The sequence below is a fragment of the Corvus cornix genome, chromosome 1A (genome assembly GCF_000738735.6).
Source record: "Corvus cornix cornix isolate S_Up_H32 chromosome 1A, ASM73873v5, whole genome shotgun sequence".
Taxonomy (NCBI): Eukaryota; Metazoa; Chordata; class Aves; order Passeriformes; family Corvidae; genus Corvus; species Corvus cornix.
Genome location: NC_047057.1, coordinates 46,945,319 through 46,965,395, shown reverse-complemented (window position 1 = coordinate 46,965,395; position 20,077 = coordinate 46,945,319). Strand labels below are relative to the sequence as shown.

At 37.7% G+C, this 20,077-nt stretch overlaps 1 protein-coding gene across 1 annotated transcript in view; it reads left to right on the top strand.

The window, feature by feature from the left end:
- Positions 1-206: 206 nt before the first annotated feature.
- The window catches only part of NUP205 (nucleoporin 205), a 47,524-nt gene continuing 27,653 nt past the window's right edge, over positions 207-20,077 (top strand). The window contains exons 1-16 of the mRNA XM_039571673.1: positions 207-279; positions 3,423-3,565; positions 4,589-4,760; positions 5,701-5,845; positions 6,700-6,859; positions 8,014-8,242; positions 8,399-8,563; positions 9,337-9,512; positions 12,468-12,584; positions 13,724-13,861; positions 14,938-15,088; positions 15,870-16,075; positions 17,467-17,649; positions 18,304-18,354; positions 18,947-19,156; positions 19,923-20,022. Of these exons, the coding sequence (XP_039427607.1) occupies positions 252-279; positions 3,423-3,565; positions 4,589-4,760; positions 5,701-5,845; positions 6,700-6,859; positions 8,014-8,242; positions 8,399-8,563; positions 9,337-9,512; positions 12,468-12,584; positions 13,724-13,861; positions 14,938-15,088; positions 15,870-16,075; positions 17,467-17,649; positions 18,304-18,354; positions 18,947-19,156; positions 19,923-20,022 (2,374 nt within the window). The 5' untranslated portion in view covers positions 207-251. The remainder of the gene's footprint in view (positions 280-3,422; positions 3,566-4,588; positions 4,761-5,700; positions 5,846-6,699; positions 6,860-8,013; positions 8,243-8,398; positions 8,564-9,336; positions 9,513-12,467; positions 12,585-13,723; positions 13,862-14,937; positions 15,089-15,869; positions 16,076-17,466; positions 17,650-18,303; positions 18,355-18,946; positions 19,157-19,922; positions 20,023-20,077) is intronic.

The window sequence follows — 20,077 nt, the reverse complement described above, 5'->3', positions numbered from 1 at the left end:
CCTGCCGCTGCCGGAGCCGCTGCCGGAGCCGCTGCCGGAGCCGCTGCCGGAGCCGCTGCCGGAGCCGCTGCCGGAGCCGCTGCCGGAGCCGCTGCCGGAGCCGCCTCGTGATCGGCACCAGCTGTGCTGTGCCGCAGCCAGCAAGGGCGGGAGCCGCGGCACGCCCGGCCCGGCCCCGCAGCCCGGCGGGCGGGGGTTGGCTGGGCCTTCCTCGGGCGCCGGCGCCGCGGTCGCGCCTCCCTCTCGTCAAGATGGCGGCTCCGTTGGCGGTAAATTCGGGTAAGAACAATCTGAGCGTGGGGCTGCGGCTTCTCCTCTGCCTCTCCCCGCGGCCGTCCCACTCCCCGGCCCTGCGCCTCTTCTCCGAGCCCGCGAAACCGGGGGCGGCCGCCCTGGGAAGGCCGGGTGTGCCGAGGCGGCTAGGGAAGGCCCGAGCGGGCGGCGGGGAAGGGCTGCGGGCGCCCGGTGCGCGGCGCGGTGTGCGGGCAGGCGGTGGGAGAGCGGCCTCCCGTGCGGCCGTGCCCGGGCTCGGGCCGCGCAGAGCTGCCCGGCGATGGAGCTCCGCGGTCAGAGCTGCCGCCGCGCCTGGCTGGTCCTGGCGGGGAGTCATACCAGGCTGCGAAGGCCTCCTTGGTTAGAGAGGACCGTGGTAACTCGGTGTACACGTGGTTACGCGTCACTTCGGTATTACGCTCATCTCTTAATGCTGTGTGGTGTAGGAGGCAAAAGAGAAATATATCCAGAATTTTGCTCAGTGGTGCACATGGAGTCTGGAAATGTGCAGCTGGTTTCTCATCCACTGAGTATTGCTAAGGACCTGGAAACCCTCACCGTCCCAATTGGAAGTTTTGTTATCACAGCTTGTGTCAGTTGCTGCTCGTTTTGTCCTGGGGTACCTCTGTCTCTGCTTTCTAAGTATAGTGTCATTCAGTAGTTAGAGAAAACAAAGCCCCCATCCCTCTTTAGCGTTCTTTTTGTAAGACTGAACCAGGTCAGTTCTTTCAGCTTCTCACTCATCCCGTTCTCTGGCTCATTATTTCTGTATTTTTCTCTGAGGAGCCCAAAAGTAGACACAGTGTGGGAGTGAAGGACTCTGAAGTGCCTAAATAATCACTTGCATCTGCTGGCTACAGCTGTTAATACAGCCTGAAGCCTGCAGGCAGCCTTTGCCATGAGCGTGTGCTGCTGACTGGTGTTCAGCTTCCTGCCTGCCAGGACACTTGGGTGTTTTTCTGTAAAGCTATTCTCCAGCAGCTTCCTTGGTCCCCAGCCTGTGCAGTGATTCTGTGTTGGGGGCAAAATGTTGCATTTATTATTGTTGAGCTTCATTAGGTTAATAGAAGGAGAATGGAGACCCTGTGGAAAAACAGTTGTCACTGGAGTATAGGCCAAAAGGTCTGTAAATAAGGTTTTGTATGTCAGTAGTGACAGTTAATAGTCACTATTAATTCTAGTTAATAGAATTAAAACCTCCATTCCCATGGCAAGCAAGGAACAAATTTTACAGAGAATATATTTTGATCTCACAGAATGGATTGCATCCCTGTAGCCTCACAGAAAGGCAGTAATAAAGCAAAGACTTTTCATAAAAAACTATGACTTTGTTGAAGTGAGGATTGGAGTAGTTCTAATGAGACTATTTAATAAATTACACAGCAAGAGAGTCTACAGCCTTATAATTAAAAAAACTAGGGGAAGAGGGAGTTTTTTAATGGGAAATATGGGAAAAATTAAAAGGGGATGTGGCACTAGAACTAAGGAAGAATTTGCCTTAGGTTATAGTATATTGTTTGTGGGAGCAGACATATCATGGTTGAGTCTATAACTTGGCAAAAAGTTCAGGTGTAAGTGTCAACTGCTGTTGTTGCCAAAAGAAGCAATGCATCCTTTCCTTCCTTGCTGTCCCTAATGGGATGGTCAGCCTCTAAAACTAATAATAATAGAATGGCTTAAGTGGGAAAAAGTCAGCGTGGTCGCTAAAGTCCAACCTCTTCCCATCCCGGGTGGGATTCCTTTCTCTGCAATAATCCATCTTTGTGCCATCGCAGAGCAAACTGGGTTGTAGATGTGATCCTGCTGAAAATAAACTTTTTTTTGGATTAGGTTTTGGTTAGAGAAGTTAGATCCTTAATTTGTTCTAATGCCTTGCAGTACATGTGTTTGGGCTGGTGCAAAGCAATTATGTGGTAGGGACAAGAGCAAGCAAATGGGCCAGGGAAGTAGTTGAACAGTTTTTGGCAGACGCTGTGGTTTGCTGCTGGTGTTTATTGGACTTGGTAATGTAATAAGAGTGAAAAGACAATTTCAAGTGGAAATAAGTCTCTGAACTCTGAAGTTATGTGGGAGAGTCAGTTATAGCTGAGTGTGAAATTATGCATCCAGTAGTAGCTGTTTCTAGGTGGGGGTAACATTGTATGCGTTAAAACACTGATGCTCAGAAAAGACGAATTTGTCCCTTTTTTACAGGCTGACCCAACACAGCCATACTGGCACTGCTAAATGTGCTGTCTCAGTCATTTGTAAATTCTCTGTAGCTACTCAGCATGAATGGCTTCACCAGTTAAGTGTGTAGATTTCACCATTTAAGTATGACAGTCTTTGATCTGGCATTCTAGAGCTACTTTGAAGCCTGGGAGATTTGCATTTTGATTGTTGGGAGGGATATCAATTTTAGTTTGAGTAATCAAAGGAGTTTGTTCTCTCTTGACAGCCAATGTTTTTCTCTGATTAGTGAGGCAGGATTTTACACCCCTTCCAGATGACTTAGCTCAGTACACACTGGTTCATCTCTGACAAAGTAGGAGCAATAAGGGTGATTTAAATAGCTTGCTTTTGCTTGAACTGCTTTATGGTTTTCCCAACTTGCTCACTCAAGTAGTAATCTTTGGAAATGGTTGAAACCATTTTTCTTTAGCCATCTGCTCTCATGCGAGAGTATTTGTTTTGATTTGATGGGTTGTTTAGCTAATAGTGAAGGTAGTCCTTTTCTGGAGTATTCTGTAGAAGTGGTAGAGTCACAGTCCTGGAGGGATTTAGCAGACATGTTGATGTGGCACTTGGGGACATGGTTTAGTGGTGGACTCGGCAGTGCCAGATTAATGCTTAAACTCTGTGTTCTTGAAGGTCTTTTCTGACCGAATACCTGTATTGTAAGTATCCTTACAAGATGACTTTGAGCACCAGAATTTAGGTGCATACATCATCTTTTTTGATTCTTTTTTTGATTCTTTAAATGCAATTAAATTTTATATCAGACCATCGTTGTTGTTGGGGTTTTTTTGTGCCTTAAGAAAGGAAAATATACTTTTCTTGATGGGTGTAACAGTAAACTGAAAAAGAGTCTACTTATTGAAAACAGTGTATAAATAATTTGTTTTCTTCCTTTCTCTATTTCAAATACATTGTTTTATTTCTTCTTTTAGCTGCAAGCTTGTGGGGTCCATATAAGGACATATGGCAGACTGTAATGAATGCCATTTGGAAAAGGCAGCCTGAAGCTGTGCATCGTCTCGATCAAGTTTTAAAGAAGCACAAATCTGACTTCATTTCTCTCTTCAGAAATCCGGTACTGGACTAATGCTCGCTTCTGGAATGAGTTGGAGAGTTGATGATTTGCTCTGTCTTATATTGTTGTCTTACATGCCATTTTAGACCCTGACCATTCTTTTCATGTGACATTTTTACAGTACATAATATAGATGTGTTATATCAGTCTTGTTCTGCTGTAAGAATACAAATAGTATTAAGTGGGAGAAAATAATACATACATATTATTTTGTATCTTCTACAGAGAGTTTTATCTGTGATGTATTTTTTTCTCTCATTGTTTGAGTGCTGTTTTGAAAGCAGTAGTAAAAGTATCTAATGATCCATCAGTCAGATATTAACTTTTTTTGTTACTCTTGTGTATCTGAAATAAAGCACAAAGCTATTTTGTCTTGTTTTGCTCATGTTCCAGTCAGATTAACAAACACACAAAACAGGTGAACTTAAAAAATACAGAATGTGTCTTGTTTGGAATGCCAGATAATGTGAAAAGACTCCCTGTTCCCTGGCTGGTGGATCATAAAGGAGTAACTAGAAATACATCTTCTTTCAGGGGTGTTATTTCTTCAGTAGTGGATGGCTTTTTTTAACTGATAGCTATAGAGTTTCATCAGTATATTTTAGCATCTCAGTTTAATGGAAAAAGAATGATGTAGAAAATAGTTGGGAGTAACACAACAGTTCTGAGCAACAACCCAGATGTCTTTCACTGAGTTGATACCAATTCCTGTTGAGAATTGCATCAAAGTATACTTTCAACTTCTATTATTTTGAGTAAACTAAATGTCAGCACCGATTGTATAAGATTATTTTTCGTACGTTCCTAAAGGGACTCTGCTCTCCAAGCATGAAGCATATTTAGGATGCCTTTACTCTCTTTGTTTAAAAATACTGCCTTTGTTTTTATGATGATGACCTATCCTGACAGAAGTGTATTTGTGAGGAAGGATTAACATGTAAAGCTGTATTCAGTATTTGATCTTGCCATTCTGAATAACTTCTGATTGTTTGAAAGATTGAAACTTGCTTGTTTCTCTTGCAGCCAAAAAATGTTCAGCAGCATGAGAAAATTCAGAAAGCAAGCACAGAAGGAGTTGCTATCCAGGGTCAGCAGGGAACTAGGCTTTTGCCGGAGCAGCTCATCAGAGAAGCCTTTATCCTCAGTGACCTCTTTGATATTGGAGAGTTGGCAGCTGTTGAGCTCCTTCTAGCTGGTGAGAAGGGAAAATATTTAAGAGCTGGAGAAATGCAGCTTAAATTGGGCCTTCTTATTTAAGTGTATGTTTAATGTAAATGCATGATGCAGTGAAGGCCTTAGCTTCCTAACACAATGTTCTTAAAAAGAAATCTGTTCTCACTGTAATGTCATATGATAGCAGTGTTATGATCCCTAATGTTTGTACACTCAGCTATTGCAAAAGGGGAATATTCTGAGGAAGTCTTACTATTTACTTTCTATATCATTGAATTTAAACATAAATAAAACATGACTGAGAAGTTTTCCACAAAGCAGTGTGATAGATACTGATTCTTCAAATTATGTATTAGCTATGCATTGCTGTGTGACTCTGTAGTCTAATAACTGATTAGTAAGAGAAATATTCTGGAGAGTGACACATTCTTTGCAAGTAGAAGATTGATTTCAGAGTTATTAAATTATAATTGTTAGTCGTTATTACTAGCTACTGTTGTTAACTTGAAAAGTTCTTTAAAGAAGTAGCTTGCAAATTTGTTGCCTTTGGAAAGCCATCTTCAAGTCAGCCTCACTTTCTCTTTTGAACTTAAATTTTCAATGTAATTTCAGATAGAAAACTTAATTTTGAATAAAAGATACTTCTATGATAATCAGCTTGAATTGATTATTAAGATGGGTACATATCAGTGGCAAATACCATTTGGACTAGGATATTTATGGACTTGCACTTTAAAACAATTTTTGTATGTTTTAAAAGTTAAATATTAATTTTATCAATAGCACCCAAAATATCTGGGATTTCTTTTAAGTGTCTGAAACAAATCAAAGTGATAGTGAATAACCACACTTACTTTGAATACGGTATTTGTATTTCAATTAGAAATACAAAGGTTTAGAGCTGTTATCAAGGCTTGTATGTTCAGCTTTCTTTGACTATTCTGTGGATTTTCACTCACTAGGAGAACACCAGCAGCCTCATTTTCCTGGCCTTACAAGAGGTCTAGTGGCAGTTCTTTTGTACTGGGATGGAAAAAGATGCATTGCCAATTCACTACGAACCCTCATCCAGTCACGCCAAGGCAAGACGTGGACATTGGAACTCAGGTCTGTATCAGGGCAATGAGCTGATCAAAGTTATTTGTTTTGAGTGCTTTTAGGACTAATTAGACTAGAGGGAATATGTATAGTCTCAAATTTGCTTGTTTCTCATAACCTGATGCAGCTGCTTTCATGTTTGTTTTTTAAACAGAATCATTTTTTGCACATATTTTTATTGGATTATAAGGATATCTATTTTACTTCCATTTCTTTCATGCTACTTCACCTTTTGACAATATTTTGCTTCAGACATTCTCCCAGTCATTGTTGCTCTAACTAGTGGTGATTGCTCAGTATTTGAGAACCCTGCTGTTTTCTGACTTTCTGTGTACCACAAAAGAGAATTGTTCTCCTACCTTTACTTAGAAGGAATGTAGCATCTGCTGGTGAACATTGTATGCTAGTATTTTTTGCCTTGAAAAAGAAAGCAGTGCACACTGCTTGCTTCCAGTGCACAATGATTGGTTGGCTAGAGAAAGATGAAAAGATGTGTTCTGAGGGCAGTGTCTGGACAATTGCATTTACTAGTAAGAAAGAGCCTGTGAGTTTGTGATCTGTGTGCATCTTATATGTAGTACTTTTTCCTTTTAATAGAAATCTTAAGTACCTGATCCCTGTTGTATTCTCATATTCCATGTTCTTGAACCTACAGCTACCTAAAGACTTTGTACCCATTCAGCATAATGGTTTGGGACTGCACTGCTTACTGATTAGCAATGCACGTTTAGTTGCTCTCTGTATGTAAATTATTTGTACATTTTTTTGTCATCAAATATGTTTGATGGGATTCATTATTTTAAACGTCCTTTGTGACTGCAAAGCTATGATTAATTGTTAAATTTATATTCTTTCCATTATAGTCAAGAGTTAATTTCCATGACAACACGCTTTACAGATGACCTAATGGAGCAGGGTTTGACTCAGAAGATCCTTACACTTGTGTCTCACATTGATTTGAACAATGAATTTGATAAACTCCAGAGAGAGCGAGGATTGGGCAGTGAGAAGCATCGTAAAGAGGTAAAATTCACCAAGCATGGATATTCTTCTGTGTTACTGAGCACATTAGAATAGACTACAGAGAATTCTTTACCTTTGCACACAGTCTGCTGCTGTCTGAGGTCACAGGTACTGCTCCACAGCTTGTGCAATATCAGTGTGGGATTCACTTTGCTTCCTGGATTTCTATTTTACTGTTGCTCCCAGATGCTAGGGCATGCCTTATTTTTAGTGAAGAACTGTAACAGTAAAAATCTAAGCCTAGTATTTACACTATGTGTAAATTTCTTTTTTTTTTAAATTCTGAAGTCTGTATTTTAAGTTATCAGCACCACCATTATCCACACTATTGGCATAAGAAAAGTGAACTAATTCACAAATTATTAACACAGATTGAAACCAAGTTGAGTCAGGTGAATAATTCTCTTAATAATCCCATTGTGTTAATATGAACAGAAGCATTTCTAATAGTCAAATAAAATTGCTTGAAAATACATTGTCATCTTTGTAATTCTTGAACTTAATTGACACTGTGACTAACTGCAGCATATTTTTTTCTAGCAGGAAGATTTTAAACATTATTGTTTTAAATTTTGAACTCCTTTCTAATGGGCGATCTGCCTAAAAATCGTTGTGTAATAATAAATCAATTTATTTTCCACTGAATAAAGAACTAGTCTGACACTTTTGCTATGAACCTAGAAACTATGGAAAGAATATCCTTCTCATTTGTCTTAAATTACCTTAATTTACCTTAGTTTCACCTTAAGATTCATTTTTTGGGGCAAGGGGAAGGCTGACTGTATCTGGGGTAACTGCCAGTGCAGTTGTGTAATTAGAGACAGGAAATGTGACTTCTGTGTGATACATTTATAGCTATGTAAATTCTGTGTAGATTGATGTCTCCTGCCCTTGACAGGGATGCTGGTTTGTGTGTAGTCATAGTCCCAGGTATCTACTCACACCTCTCATGAAATATGTGGGAATATAAATGCAATTGACAAGCAGAAGTGTCCTTTTGTTGTTTAGCACATAAACACAACATTTTCTGTAGCTGCTGTCTTTAGGGTGATTTTTAGTTTAAGCTAGTCATCATGATTGACTGAGAAGGACAAATTGAACCTGTTACCAGAATAGGTATATTCACTGGATTTTTTTTGTTTTGTCTTTTAAAGGTTTCTGATCTCATTAAAGAGTGCCGACAGTCCTTGGCTGAAAGTCTCTTTGTCTGGACCTGTCAGTCACCTCTGAGCAAGGACGACACTCTAATCCTCATAAGTTACCTGGAGAAGGTAACAGTGGAAGCGGACGGCTCGTTGGATGGCGTGAACTTGTCTCTTCTTATGGCTCTCCTTTACTGCTTTGATGTCAGCTTTCTGGAACAAGGTGCAGAGGATCGTGAAGGTAACGCTGGCAGCATTCCCAGAGGTTACGTTGTACAAATGGATAAATTGTTGTTTAAGCAATTTTATTATTGATCAGTAACAAATTGGTGAAAAAACCCATGCAAAATCCTACATTTGTTTACTGGGTATTGGTTTTGTGTTTTTGTTGTTGAAGACTTGATGCACCGACTCCCTCTGCTAGCAGAACGACAGTACATAGCAACGATCCACACTCGGCTTCAGGAGTCTCAGCCCTGGAAATTGCCAGGCCTGCAAGCTACTGTTAGATTAGCCTGGGCACTGACGTTGCGGGGAATATCCCAATTCTCTGATGTGACAGGTAAATTACTCTAAAGTTCAGTTGCTGCATATTGGTATTCAGAGCTTGCAAGTGCTGTAAGTCAAAGGATCTATTACCTTTCTGAAGTGTTATTATTTACCTTTATGATAAAATCACTGTTAACACTTATGTAAAGCTTTCTCTGTATTTGGTTTTGGTTGTTGAGAATTGAATTGCTCTGAAACGTACACAGATATAGCAGTAATTATTTACTAGACAGTAGTAGTGTCTCATTGAAGTGAAAGAGATTTTAATGTACTGGAAAACTCAAGGATTTCATTTTCAGCTTTAGTATAATTTGAATGCTTAAATTCAGAGTAAGTTCCTGATTGTGTTTTTTTACATCTGTAGACGTCAGGCCTCAGTATCTTGAGAGGACAAATCTATTTATAGTTTTCTTTTTTCCTCTCTGAGCTTCACAAGCTTTCCAGCTTTCTTCTAGGTCAAAATTGAGTCTACTTCAAAATATCTGTTAAAGAAAATGCAAACATTATATTTAATGTTTAATTAAGGTTGGTTTGTGATTCTTGGTTCACTACCTTAGCTATTTTTGGGTAAATGGATATGCACTGTAACATTTTTTAAAGCAGAAAGTTGAGGTCATCATCTGCCATTAATTGTTTTTTCTACTGTACAGGAGAACAATAGACTGAAAAAAGACAAGAGTTGATAGAAGCATGTAAATTTTCATGTCAGCTATGTATCCTGAAATATATTTGTTTGGTAAAAGATCGTTATTTACTTTATCTGCTCTTGTGAATTTTGTTGCCCAGCTCTTGCAGAATTCACTGAGGCAGATGAGGCAATGGCAGAGCTAGCGATCGCTGATTACGTTTTCCTCTTCCTGACTGAATCTGTTGTGGCATCTGAAAATTTCTACCATGAGGAATTTTACATTCGCAAAATTCATAACCTTGTCACAGACTTCCTTGCACTCATGCCAATGAAAGTAAGTTGGTTGTGTGAATAGCACTTATTGAGAAATATTATTTCTAATATTTGGTCAAGGTAGCATAGAGAGATTCAGACATAAGCCTCAGCTTCAGAAAACTTCTTCACTTTGTAGAAGCCATAATGTTCGGGGTTTGTTTTCCACGCTGAAGTAGAATGTGTTTTTTAAAACACTTCAGTGTGGTGAGATTTGCAAAACAAGCTTTTATGGTCGTAGTGGTGTTTGTTTTACATGATTAAAATTTAAATGAATGCTGAAATTGATGGCTATGCATGTATGTATTGATTTTTTTAATATATTTTTATCGTTTGATACAGACAGTAGTGTAACCTAAATTGAGTTATGGTTTTTGTCCCTCATTTTTAGTTTATTCTTTTACTAATGGTCTTTTCCACATTTTAGGGGAGGGATTCTGCTTTTTTGGTAGTATCAATTGTTGTGAAAATAAGCAACTGTTTTCAGTCTAAGAGAAATGCTGCAAAAGGATTTTTAAAGAATTACAAGTTTCATTTGTGCAAGATCTTGTAATTAGACACAGAAAATCAAAATTCCATGGAAACACTTCTATTTAATTAATGGAGGCTTTATTTTATGACCTTCATTGTGTTGAGCTGTATTTGGAGTTGCCAAATAATTACCTTTTTCAGTGTGCAAAAAGGATTTTAAAAAGTATTTTTTTCATTATAACCTTACAGAATGTGAACAATATTGGCAGGAAAAGCAATATTTGAGCCTCGTGAGCCTTTAAGGGCATATATAAACACATAGACAGCTTTGAGGTCTAATCCTAGTTTATTTATAATTTGTTGGTGTTGCATGTTGTTTTCTCAAGCTTTTTTTAAAGCACATCCATAGAACAAATGTAATGTCAGTTCCACCAGGTTCATATTGATAAATTACTGCTATATTTATGCTGCAACAGCTGCCTGCACCCAACACTTACCATTTTTTAAGAGGCTTTGGACATCCTTTGAAAGATGCACACAATGGTGATTTTTGTAATGCAGACACAGTAGGCCTTGGGAATATTTTGAATATATGGGGAATATGTGAGGAATATTTATGGAATACCCTTAAACAATTGGGTGCAAACAAGTGTGGAACTGAGGACCTTTTTTTGAGACAATTCATTGAATGGTATTGCTTTACAAAAGAAGTGTCTCTCTATAATTACATGGGTGGCTGCAGAATGACCCTGACTGAAGTTTCTGCCATATTAAATTTAGAGCATATGTGACCCTGTCTCCTGTAGCTGCAGAACTGCCTGAAAATCCCAAGGCAGTAGCTTGATTTGTTGGTATATCTTATCTTCATTTCATTATGGACTCGGATACTTTATCTTTGGGAAGAATATTTCTTTTCCGCTTGAGTTTTTTTTCCCCTCAGATATACAGTTGGTTGTAGCTAACGCCTGAAGATGAAGAGAGATGTTTATTACAAGTAGGATTTTTTAATACAGGATATAAGCCAAAATGAGACCATTGACTTGTATTCTAGTTTGCTAGAGGCCAGTACTAGTTGTTTCACAGGAAAGACTTTGTTAGTAGGCAATTGGGATATAGCCCTACGAGGCAACTTTTTGTCTTAACTGCTGTTAGGTAGTGGTTGGCTTATGTCCTCAGCTATTTCTACTGAATCTCAAATTTTAGGTAAAAAGAAGTGTCTGTTTTGTGCAATCTTTATTTTGCTTTGCGTATCTGTGTAACTTTTGTTCGGTTTTATTTAAATCTCGAAGTCAGCATTTTAATTAATTCTTGTGCGTAATTTTAGCATTTAAGCTGCTTGACAGTGATGATTTGGGTAAATCTTCTTGTTGACTGCATTGCATTCATTCAGAACTTGATAATTAGCTTTAGTACCTCAAATAATTAATCATTTAACTTATCAACATTCAGTTTTGTCCTTGTTCAGTTAGTGTACTGATTTAGGTAGTTTGCTTTGACCCTTTCCACTGTTACTTCTAGTTTTTAATCTTTATTATTATTACTTTTTAACTGTTTTTTCCTGATGAGACACAATTATTTTGCTGCTCATTCAGTTTCACACATTGAGATATATTATAGACCATGAACTAGTCTCTGTTGACTGTCACCATGTTCTATTTTTTATGTGTTGAATTGGTTGCTTGCTTCTGTTTCTTGTTCTTCAGTGTCTCCTTAATATTTAACTAAACTTAACTTTTAATCTCATCTGTTTGCTTTCTATAAGCCTCTGTTGGGGTCTCATGTCAAAAGCTTTTTGAATTTAAAATTAAATGTCAGCTGGTTTTTGTTTAGTAATTAGCTTTTTCAGCACAAAGAAGTTTAGGATGCTGATTAAATGGCTACTTTTAAAAAAAATTGCTGCTGTTCTTCTTGCTCTTCTCTCTTGTTTTTCCTGTGGTGTTTATTGACATGTGATAGTGCTTCTAGTTGAGACAGATTAACTCCAAAGTGGGATCAGTGCAGAACTTTTCAAGTCATAAAGTAGCTGCAAGTAAATTAGTCTTTAATGGTGAAGAAAGGTGCTATCCGCAGATCTGTATACAGGAATCAATATTTTGCGTTGTTTCATGTTTCTTTTCACTCCTTGTGAATAATGATCCAGCATTCTTTGAACCTAAACTGTCTAGCTTTTAAATTAAAAGGAGGAAAAGGATCTACCTTTTGGGGCCAAACCAAAGTATCTGGTGAAGTCAGTTAGGAAAAACTTCTGTGATACAAGTTCAGGGCTTTTGCTATGTGCTGAGGGCTTTGGCAGTAAGCAAGTGATTGACTATAACTTTGAGTGCAAGCTTTTGGGGAGGAGTGAGGATTGAAAAAATAGAAAATGGAGTGTTCTTGTCATGTTTGTGCAAGTACATTTGCTTTCTTAGTTTTAATTGGCCATATAGACAATTCCATTATTTCTTTCTGTTTCATTCTTAGCTAAATATAGACCACTGTTTCCTTTTCCACTTCATAAATCCTGTAGGTGAAACAGCTGAGAAATCGTGCTGATGAAGATGCTCGCATGATCCACATGAGTATTCAGATGGGTAACGACCCACCTATTTCCCTTCGGAGAGATCTGGAGCATTTAATGCTTCTAGTAAGCCTTATTTTCTTCTAAATTACTGTCAAAAATAATGATTGTGACTTTCATTTGTTATCTGAAAGCCCATGTCTCAATGATACCATATGGTGTTGGATCTTTCCCTTTTGGGATTAATTTTTTTTCCTTAAGTATAGACACTTCTCTATAATTTTTCATAAGAAGGAATTAATTTACTGTCTTGGTTTCTGATGATAATGTCACGTAATTATTTTTTAGTAAGTAAATAGTGCATTGTTCCTTATGTCTTAGAGGTTTTACTCCACTGTTGACAATTACTCTGATAAATAATTGAAATGTTTAAATAATTTTCATGTGTTGATATATTTGTAATGAGAATTTTAGAAGACTGTTTTGTATTTGCTGTAGAGTAGGCTCGGTAAGGTGACTCCATGAAGGCTAGTGGAATTACAAATTCCCTGATTGCAGTAGAGTTTTGACCATAAATGTACATTTAAAAGAAAAATTTTTTTTTTTCATATTTTTAATAAAATAAAACCAAAATAGAACGGAAATAAAAGTAATTCTATTTGTTTAAATATTAGCTATTAAGGTTACTTAACTGCACTTTACAAAAAATCCATATTGGCAAACAGATTTGCATATTGAACTGTGGTGTTTTGTATTTTCTGATAACTTAAAAACTTGTATTATTAGTCTTTTCCAAAGATGCTCCCTTAGGTTATTAGCAGGAAAATCTGTAGTGAAATGCTTTCTTAAGCAGCTCAGAGAGATATAGTGAACTTAAATAAAGAACTAGAAATAAAAATTTACTTGGAGAAATTTGTATGTTCACTGGCTAACTTGTAAAATTAATATATAAAGGTAGGCATATGGTTATTTAAGGAGAAATGACACTGCTTTCTTAGCAATGATTTAATCCATAATAATTAAATAGAAAGTTATTATGTTTTCACTGATATGTGCATTTTGAATTTTGCTGGCTGTCACTAGTTCTGATACTGTTATTTAGAAGCTGTCATTTTCAGAAGGTTTTAAGAACTAGAACACCAGCCCTGGGATGTTTTGCCTCTCAGATGTGTTTAGCTAATCTAGAAGCAGTGCTTACTGTTGGAAGTAATTGGTTTTTTCTTCCTGGAGAGGATACTTTTCTAACACCTTCCTTTTCCTGACAGATCGCTGAGTTGTATAGGAAAGACCCCTTTAATCTGGAGCTTGCTCATGAGTACTGGTGTCCATCGGAGCCCCTGCAGACGTCCACCATCATGGGCTCCTACCTTGGGGTAGCTCACCAGCGGCCCCCTCAGCGCCAGGTTATCTAGATTTTCTTGACTAACTACTAGTAACTTGAAACTAAAGTAACAAAAACCCTCAAGCAACAAAATTTTTGGTATCCTTGTTACAGATAGCCTCTAAGAAGACCTTAGCCTTTTTCAGTGGCTTATCTGCATGTCTCCTGCTCTGTATGGCGTGGGTGTTGTTGCTTGCCATAAAATTAGCTACTGCCAGCCATTCGTGGCTGTCAATAAACTTAGAAAGAAAGAGTACTAACAAACCTCTGTGAAAATGTTATTTAGGTTTGATCTATTACAGTTGCTAAATGGATTCTGATAGTTCTCTTGTGTTTTTTGTCTGATGACTTCTACGTGCCTTTTTCATGTAACTGAGAAATTAAATTCCTCAGCTGTAAAAAAAACTTTATTAACTGCAGTTGATAGTATTTTAGGGGTAAAAATCCTAAGAATATTTTAATTATTCAAAGTTCAAAAATTATAGTCCATAAGAGACAGAACTTAAAATTAGAGTGATGAAACAATCTAAGCAGACAAAGCAGACATTCCAAAACTCTTTGGATACCTGGGGTGCTGTCAGCCCTCAATGCTTCTTGAAGGACTGTGCAGTGCTAGGCAAAACCTAGTACGAGACAAATCAGACACATCCCAACACCCACACAGAATGCTGGCAACTTGAATTACGGCCAGGTGCAATCTGAAGCAGCCTAGTGTGACCCTGAAAGGAACCACTGTGTGTGAGTTACTGACAAGCACACTGGATTCTTTCCTGGTCTCACTTACCTTGCATTGTGAGATGTGCTAATAATACTCCTGTGGAACTTTTGGGAGCTGAAGTAAATTTTATCACTAGAAATACAGAATTTGAGAGTTAGTATACTTTGCAGTCACGAGTTATTTTGTTTAGTTCCTCTTTCAAACATGTCTAACTGAATAGGCCAGTCTGCAAAGGAACTTTTTTAAAATTGGAGTTGTCATTCCTGTCTACCCTGCCCTGATTACATTAGAATCTGTTCTCTGACTTTTGCTGCCTAATGTTTTCCTAAAATACTCAGATTTACCTTTTTTTTTTAAACACTGATCTTTATTTGTTCTAGGTTGTCTTGTCAAAGTTTGTTAGGCAAATGGGAGATCTACTTCCTTCCACAATTTACATCCCATACTTGAAAATGCTGCGGGGACTGGCTAGTGGGCCTCAGTGTGCTCATTACTGCTTTAGTTTGCTAAAAGTCAATGGCAGTAGTCATGGTAAGAGAAGTGACCCTTCAGCTCTTTCTCAACTCCTTTTCTTTCGAGACGTGCAAAGACTTACTTGAGATGAATTGTGGCCTCATACTTTTAAGATTTTATTATTAGTACAAAGATGAAATTGGAAGGCTTTACTTGAAAGTGTAGTCTGGTTAAAAAAACCTAGCAGATAAGGTAATTAGATGGCTGAGCACCTTAGCAAGCAATTTACCTAGTGAAATAATGCTTTTTTTTTAAAAAACAACCATGTCTTACACCATAAGAAATGCAGAATGTCAGTGTTGCTTATTGTAAAACAAAAAATGAGTCATGTCTTAAAGTTAGCTATATTTACAAAATATACAATGTAACTTTCCTGAGCTGACTTTGTTCAGAAGCACTTTGTTCAGTTAGAATTTTTTGATACATGTAATACAACACCACTTTCTCAAAGTAAGAGATGCTGGTCAGTCCTGTGTTTTGCCTTCATTTTGCATTGGTCAAATTATAAAAAAACTCCCTACTTTGAAGACACAAATAATGCTGCAAAGATTCCAATTCATAAACCAGAAAACTTATTTGTACTAGTTTTTCATATTAGCACCTTTCTGTCTCAAAAAAAACCCCATAAACAAGCAAAAATGCCCAAACCAAAATGATTAATTTTGGAAACAGTAACTTTTCTTTGAACTTTACTTTTTCCTTTAGATAAGAAAGTTCTCCTTCTAAATTTAGCTACCCTGCTTTTCACCCTGTGAAAGAGTCAAAAGAAAATCTTGTCACCTGTTTGTCATTTTTCTAGCGGAAAACATCCAAGGAGCAGGTGGCAGTCCTGTCTCCTGGGAGCATTTCTTCCACTCTTTGATGCTTTATCATGAGCACTTAAGGAAAGACTTGCCAAGTGCAGACAGTGTCCAGTACCGTCACCTGCCTCTCCGAGGCATCACACAGAAAGAACAGGATGGATTGATTGCATTTTTACAGCTGACCACTGTTATAGTCAATTGGGTAAGTAACCTTTTATTTAGTTTTCTTTGTTAATACTTTTTTTCCTTGTGAATCATCATCATTCAGCTGCGAAATTCTCCTTGACTGAAAAAGTATGTAAGGAAAATTTACCTAGCAGTTGTCATTTTATTAGTGAATTCCAAAAGTATGGGAAGCATCAGGAGTAACTGTAATGACCAAACATTGAAGGTGTAGGTGAAGCAGAAAGAGATGATGCCCTTTCCTGTGTTGCTAGTATTGCTGATTTTCTTGCTTTCTTGACTCTGGTGGTGGTAATGGAGATGTCTTTCAGAAGTGAGGTATGTCCGCAATAAATCACTAAGAAGTAGGAAAGTTTTTTGCCTTTATTTATGAGGTTGAAATAACAAAAGTAATAGTTGTATTCAAAAGGAAGTGGTAGAATTTTGATAAGGAAGCTGATCAGCTGTGAAACTTGCCTCCAGGGTTATGATTTAAAATGTCCCCAAACCAAGGGTGTAAAATGTTTTGAATGAATTGACTGGAAGAGGATTCCAGGAGAATAAGACTGCAATGCATAATTTTGTATTGTGAGTTTTCTGTGTAATTCTGAGTAGTGTGGAATTCTGCTCTTAAATACCCACCAGACTTTGCAGCATAAAAGTTCTATGACATAGTGAGATAGCCTTGGTTTTGCTGACACAAACACGAATCAGATCAGTAAAACTAAATATTTTGAAAATCATCTTTGGTGGTAAAGATAATGGGGTGATCCTGTGTGAGCTGTAATATCAGCATTGGACATACATGGAGAAAAGGGAACTCTTAAAACTAGTATTTCCTGACATCATCAAATCATAATTTGGGATGAAGATAAATTTGTTCTAAGGATGCAGGGAATTACCATTTGATGAGGCTAAATGCTTGTTCCTGTCCAGTGGTTCTTCTCAGAGTCTCTAGTGAGCTTACATGAGCGATGAGCCTGTTCTTAGACTAAAATTGCTACAAGTTCCTAGGGAATGTCCAATGCAGTGTCAGTTCATAGAAATATATGGATATAGGAATATATAGAAAGTATGTAATAGAAATACTAATAAAAGTCCCTCTACCCATGCTTGAAAAAGTTGCTAAAGTACTTAGACTAATTCCATGAATGTGTGTCCACTAAAAAAAAGTGGGTTGTTATAAGATGCTTGTATTATCCAAATAATCTTTCTGTGTGGATAGGCACAATTTAGTGCTTGTAAGTCTTTATACTCGGCTTTTTGTTTAACTAAAATGGTTGGCTTTGGAATTGTCTGCTTTTCTTTTGACATTTTGCATACCTTCAAGTACAAAGCGGAGTCTGAACTGAGCTGTGAATTAGAGACTGTAAGACATGAGAAACCTTCAAAGTAATAATCTGCAGTTTTGTTTTCTGTTGAACTCTGTAGAGTGAGAATGCTCGCTTGGCTCTTTGTGAGCACCCTCAGTGGACACCAGTAGTGGTCATCCTGGGACTTCTACAATGCAGCATTCCTCCTATTTTGAAAGCAGAGCTATTAGAAACCCTTACTGCTTTTGGAAGATCTCCTGAAATAGCTGCTTCACTCTGGCAATCCCTGGAATATACACAGGTATTTTAGGATTTTCAGTGCTTAGAGCTGTAGCATTGTAGTTTGTTGAAATTGCCAGTAGTGTATTCAAAATCGTATTGCATTTCCTCCTAAATTTTCTTTTTGCTGTTGTTGAATATGATTTTTTTTAATGTAGTTAATACTTTGGAACAATTTTGAAAATTACAGAATCATCTCAGAGATCTCATTGGCTGTGCTTATTTTACATAAATACAGGTTTATACAGAAATACCAAGACTGTCCTCTTTGAACTGCAGCTGCTGCCTTATTTTTACTTGCTAATAAGAGACCCTGACAATAACGACATCTCACCATATTTGCGTCCTAATTTATGATATTTCTTAAAATACACTATTGTAAGAGATAATGAGAGAAATGTCTTTCCCCTATCCAATATGAGATAAAAATCATTAATGTGAAAATGTGATGCAGATCTTGGAGAATGTAAAGCTGGGAGAATACATGTGTCAAACATAATCCAGCCTCTCAGAGAGAAAAATCTTGACTTTTTATCTTTTAAAAGGATTTAGAAAACCTCTTCTTAGATCTAAAATGTGATGAGTATCTTTTTTTTACTCCTGATAGAAATGATGGAGATGCACTTCGATTGTGTGAAATGTGTTGTTTGTTTTCATTTCTCTTTCTGTTTTGAAGATATTACAAACTGTTAGAAGTCCAGGCCAGAGACAAGCAATTGGTATTGAGGTAAGAGATTCTCTGTACCTAGGCAGCCTCTCTGATCATCTGCATATGCATTTGGGAGGCACTTGCAGAAGCTGCATCTACTGCTGTGCCCGTGGGAAACTTTCCTAATAGACATTGTTGTTTCACTGCTTTGTAACTTACTTGCAAGCCTGCTTGTAATTTCTGGAAACTTTTATCCATTTTGCACCTAGTTCAGCTTCATACTAGTAACAGAACAGCATCTAAACTCTCAAATTCCTCATGAGCACTTCTTACTAAGATTTTCCTAAATTGCACTCACTTTTGTTATGTCTTGGTACAGCTCACTTTGCTTCTAAGAACAGTGGTAAATAAAAGCAAGTAGGTAAATATTGAGGTGTATCTTCTAGTAGCTCAGAGAGGAGTGAATGCATATTGCTGAACTGAAATAACAGTACTGATGCTTTGCTGCTTTTGCTCTGTTTGTGTTGTACTGTAGGCAGAAAAGCTGCTGAATTGATTCACTGTAAAGTAATTCACAGATGATGCTATTACATTATTTGTTCTCACATGTTTCTTCCTTCCCCAAAATCTGTGATTTGTCTCCTCCTGTTTTTGCTGTCCTCCTGGGAAGGTTGAACTGAATGAGATTGAGTCCCGATGTGAGGAGTATCCTTTAACTCGCGCCTTCTGTCGACTCATCAGCACACTAGTGGAGAGTTCATTCCCAGCTAACTTGGGAGCAGGTCTCCGCCCGCCAGGCTTTGATCCCTATCTCCAGTTCCTCAGGGATTCTGTGTTTCTCCGATTCCGCACCAGGGCATACCGGAGAGCTGCTGAAAAAGTAATTTTTATTTGAAAATATTTTTCTTTTCCTGAGCATGTAGCTGTTGATGTGGCTTAGATCTGTTTGAGAAAGCTGTGCAAGTTTGATGCAGCAAAAGTAACCTAGAGCACTTAATAGTGTTTTGATTCTGTAAACAGGTGATATTTCAACTCATGGGTCAGGATATATTTCAAAGGAGCTTGTATAAAGTATTTTTTAAAAAAGAAGCTTATATTCCTAAATTTCAATTTGCTCTACAGGATTCTGCAAGTCTACTACATGGCTAATGACTTCTGAACATTACATGCCCAAATATACAAGTCAGATTTGTCCTTTTCTCAGTGTTACCTCAGAAAATATTTCTGACTTGCTGAACCAAGTGATTTGGCTTTGTTTTACAATACTTCTGGATGAAAGCACATGCTTAACTGTATGCTGGAAGCTGGCTATTCTTGATCTATTCTTAGCTGTATACCTAATAAGAACTCCTTATTGCTTATAGTTTCAATATTCTAATACGTGTATTGTATAATAGTGCCTAAAATAGGTAAGAAATCTGTTTCAGTATTCCATTTCACTTCAGAAAGGAAGCTTGGCCTTTCATATTCTTTGACATAATGAATTATAATGTAATTTGCATGACTTTCTAATTTTGAAATACTAGTCATCCTTCTGTCCTGTACTTCACTGCACTGTGTTGTGTTCTTTGTCATCTTGGTCATGTTGTTGCGGGGTCAGTCTTAATCTGTGTATGATTTTTTCTTTGTTTTGTAATTTTCTGCAGTGGGAAGTAGCTGAGGTAGTCCTGGAAGTGTTTTACAAATTATTGCGGGACTACGAACCTCAACTCGAAGACTTTGTGGACCAATATGTGGAGTTACAAGGTTACAAATGTTTATTTGTTCACTGACAGACAGAATTGTGACTTGTTTTGCTCTG